General features: G+C 44.3%; 1 protein-coding gene across 2 annotated transcripts in view; it reads right to left on the reverse strand.

The window, feature by feature from the left end:
* The window catches only part of LOC101855089 (uncharacterized protein C2orf42 homolog), a 22,761-nt gene that overhangs the window by 18,879 nt on the left and 1,780 nt on the right, over positions 1 to 2,102 (reverse strand). The window contains exon 1 of one of the 2 annotated variants that reach the window (XM_005094214.2): positions 2,065 to 2,096. The exons of the other annotated variant lie outside the window; for it this stretch is intronic. Within the exon in view, the coding sequence (XP_005094271.1) occupies positions 2,065 to 2,071 (7 nt within the window). The 5' untranslated portion in view covers positions 2,072 to 2,096. Of the gene's footprint in view, positions 1 to 2,064; positions 2,097 to 2,102 lie in introns of those variants that run through there. 2 annotated transcript variants of the gene reach the window in all.

Raw genomic sequence — 2,102 nt, forward strand, 5'->3', positions numbered from 1 at the left:
AGAGTGAGTAAGTGAGACAGGCAGAGAGAGGGAGAGAGAGAGAGAGAGAGAGAGAGAGAGAGAGAGAGAGAGAGAGAGAGAGAGAGAGAGAGAGAGAGAGAGAGAGAGAGAGAGAGAGAGAGAGAGAGAGAGAGAGAGAGAGGGAGAGAGACAGAGAAATAGAGAGGGCGACTGCTCGACTGAAATTATGACATTTTCTTTCTTCAGCTTGTCTTGATTCCCCCAACTCCAAAACAAAGGAAAAACGATCGTTCATCGAAAAGACATCCGCAATCTTCATTTAGATCTCAATCTAGGCCTCGAAACTAGATCTAGATCTTTTGTCTGTCTGTCCAGATCTAGACCTAGGCCATAGATCTAGATCTATCTGAAGAACCTAGGTCTACCCTGAGCCAAGAGGGCGCTGAAACTTTCCGAAATCACAAAACATTACCCCAACCCGGTTCTGTATACTTCGTGACTTTGTTTCTGGTTACCGGGTCTGTATACACTCCCTACTTTGTAAGTTAAACCAAAAAGGGATCATGTTTCAGTTCAGAGTCAGAGAGAGAGAGAGAGAGAGAGAGAGAGAGAGAGAGAGAGAGAGAGAGAGAGAGAGAGAGAGAGAGAGAGAGAGAGAGAGAGAGAGAGAGAGAGAGAGAGAGAGAGAGAGAGAGAGAGAGAGAGAGAGAGTAAGTGAGACAGGCAGAGAGAGGGGAGAGGAGAGAGAGTAGAGAGAGGAAATGAAAGAGTGAGGGTGAGAGAAAAGAAAAGAGAGAGGGAGGGGAAAGATAGAGAGATAGAAGGACTTCCCTAACCAGCGACCACCCCATCAAACACACAATATAAAGAAGAGGCCTTTAATCCTAGAAAGTGGCTATCCTCACCCGGGGTGAGAATAAAAATACGTTCGATCTCTCACCCCGGGTGAGACTTGCCAGCGTAGGCTATTCTCACCCGGTGTGAAACAAGACCTGTTTTTCCTCATTTTGGAATACATACTTTCTATCGATGTGGATGATCAAATTGATAAAAGCCAAGAAAAAATTACGTTATAATATATAGCACAAGAGTAAGCTAATTTGATTGTCTTCAAAGATGCTATGGCTATTTCACTTTTCGAATCGAGCCGAACTATGCGGGTCGCCATTTTGTTTTGCCCGGAAGTTCTCGCAAGATCTACTCCTCCTCCCCTTTCTCTCTCTCTGTCTCTTTCAGAATACTTACTGTCTATCGGTGTGGACGATCAAATTGACCAAAACAAAGTTAAAAAATGATTTTAAACAAGAAAACTAAATTAATTTGGTTGTCTACAAAGATGCTACGGCTATTTAACTTTTCGAATCGAGCCGAACTACGCGGGTCGCCATTTTGTTTTGCCCGGAAATTCTCGTGCTACTCCTCTCTCTCTTTCTCTCTCTCTCCATTGCCCACAGACAAAATTGTACGCTTTTAGTAGGCTACAGTTGTAATGGAACGTTTGTTCACGGCACAGAATTCTACAATTTTTCTGTTATCACAGAGTAGAATTCTGTGGTTTAGGGTGAACGCAAAATTTGGTGAACGCGCACCGGGTGAGAATAGCCACAAGACTCGCCTGCCTGCACTATTCTCACTCCGGGTGAGAATAGAGGTGGCCTAGGAGGCTAACACTAACAGTAACAGTAGATCTAGATCTAATCTATATCTAGTAATAGATCTAGAACGTTTGTTCACAGTACAGAATTCTATAATTCTGTTATCACAGTGTAGAATTCTGTGGTTCAGGGTGAACGCTTCACTGGTTGGCCTAGGCTATAACGGTGAACGCCCACCGGGTGAGAATAGCCAAAAGACTCGCCTGCGCTATTCTCAGCCGGGGTGAGAATAGAGGTGGCCCTAACCCAAACCCTACCCCTCAATTTTGCTGTCTCATAAGTGGCCGCTCGTTACGGATGCCCTCCCGTTAGATAGATAGATAGATAGAGAGATCTAATAGACAGAGATAGAGAGATAATAGAGATAGAGACAGATGAGAGAGACTGACGATAGTCAGTGTGACTGTGTTGTTACGTTTACGTGACAGACAGCAGCTGTCTTGCTTACCCTGCATTTTCCTGATTCCAAAGAAGCTTTCTAGGTGG

Source organism: Aplysia californica, unplaced genomic scaffold, assembly GCF_000002075.1.
Source record: "Aplysia californica isolate F4 #8 unplaced genomic scaffold, AplCal3.0 scaffold00078, whole genome shotgun sequence".
Lineage (NCBI taxonomy): Eukaryota > Metazoa > Mollusca > Gastropoda > Aplysiida > Aplysiidae > Aplysia > Aplysia californica.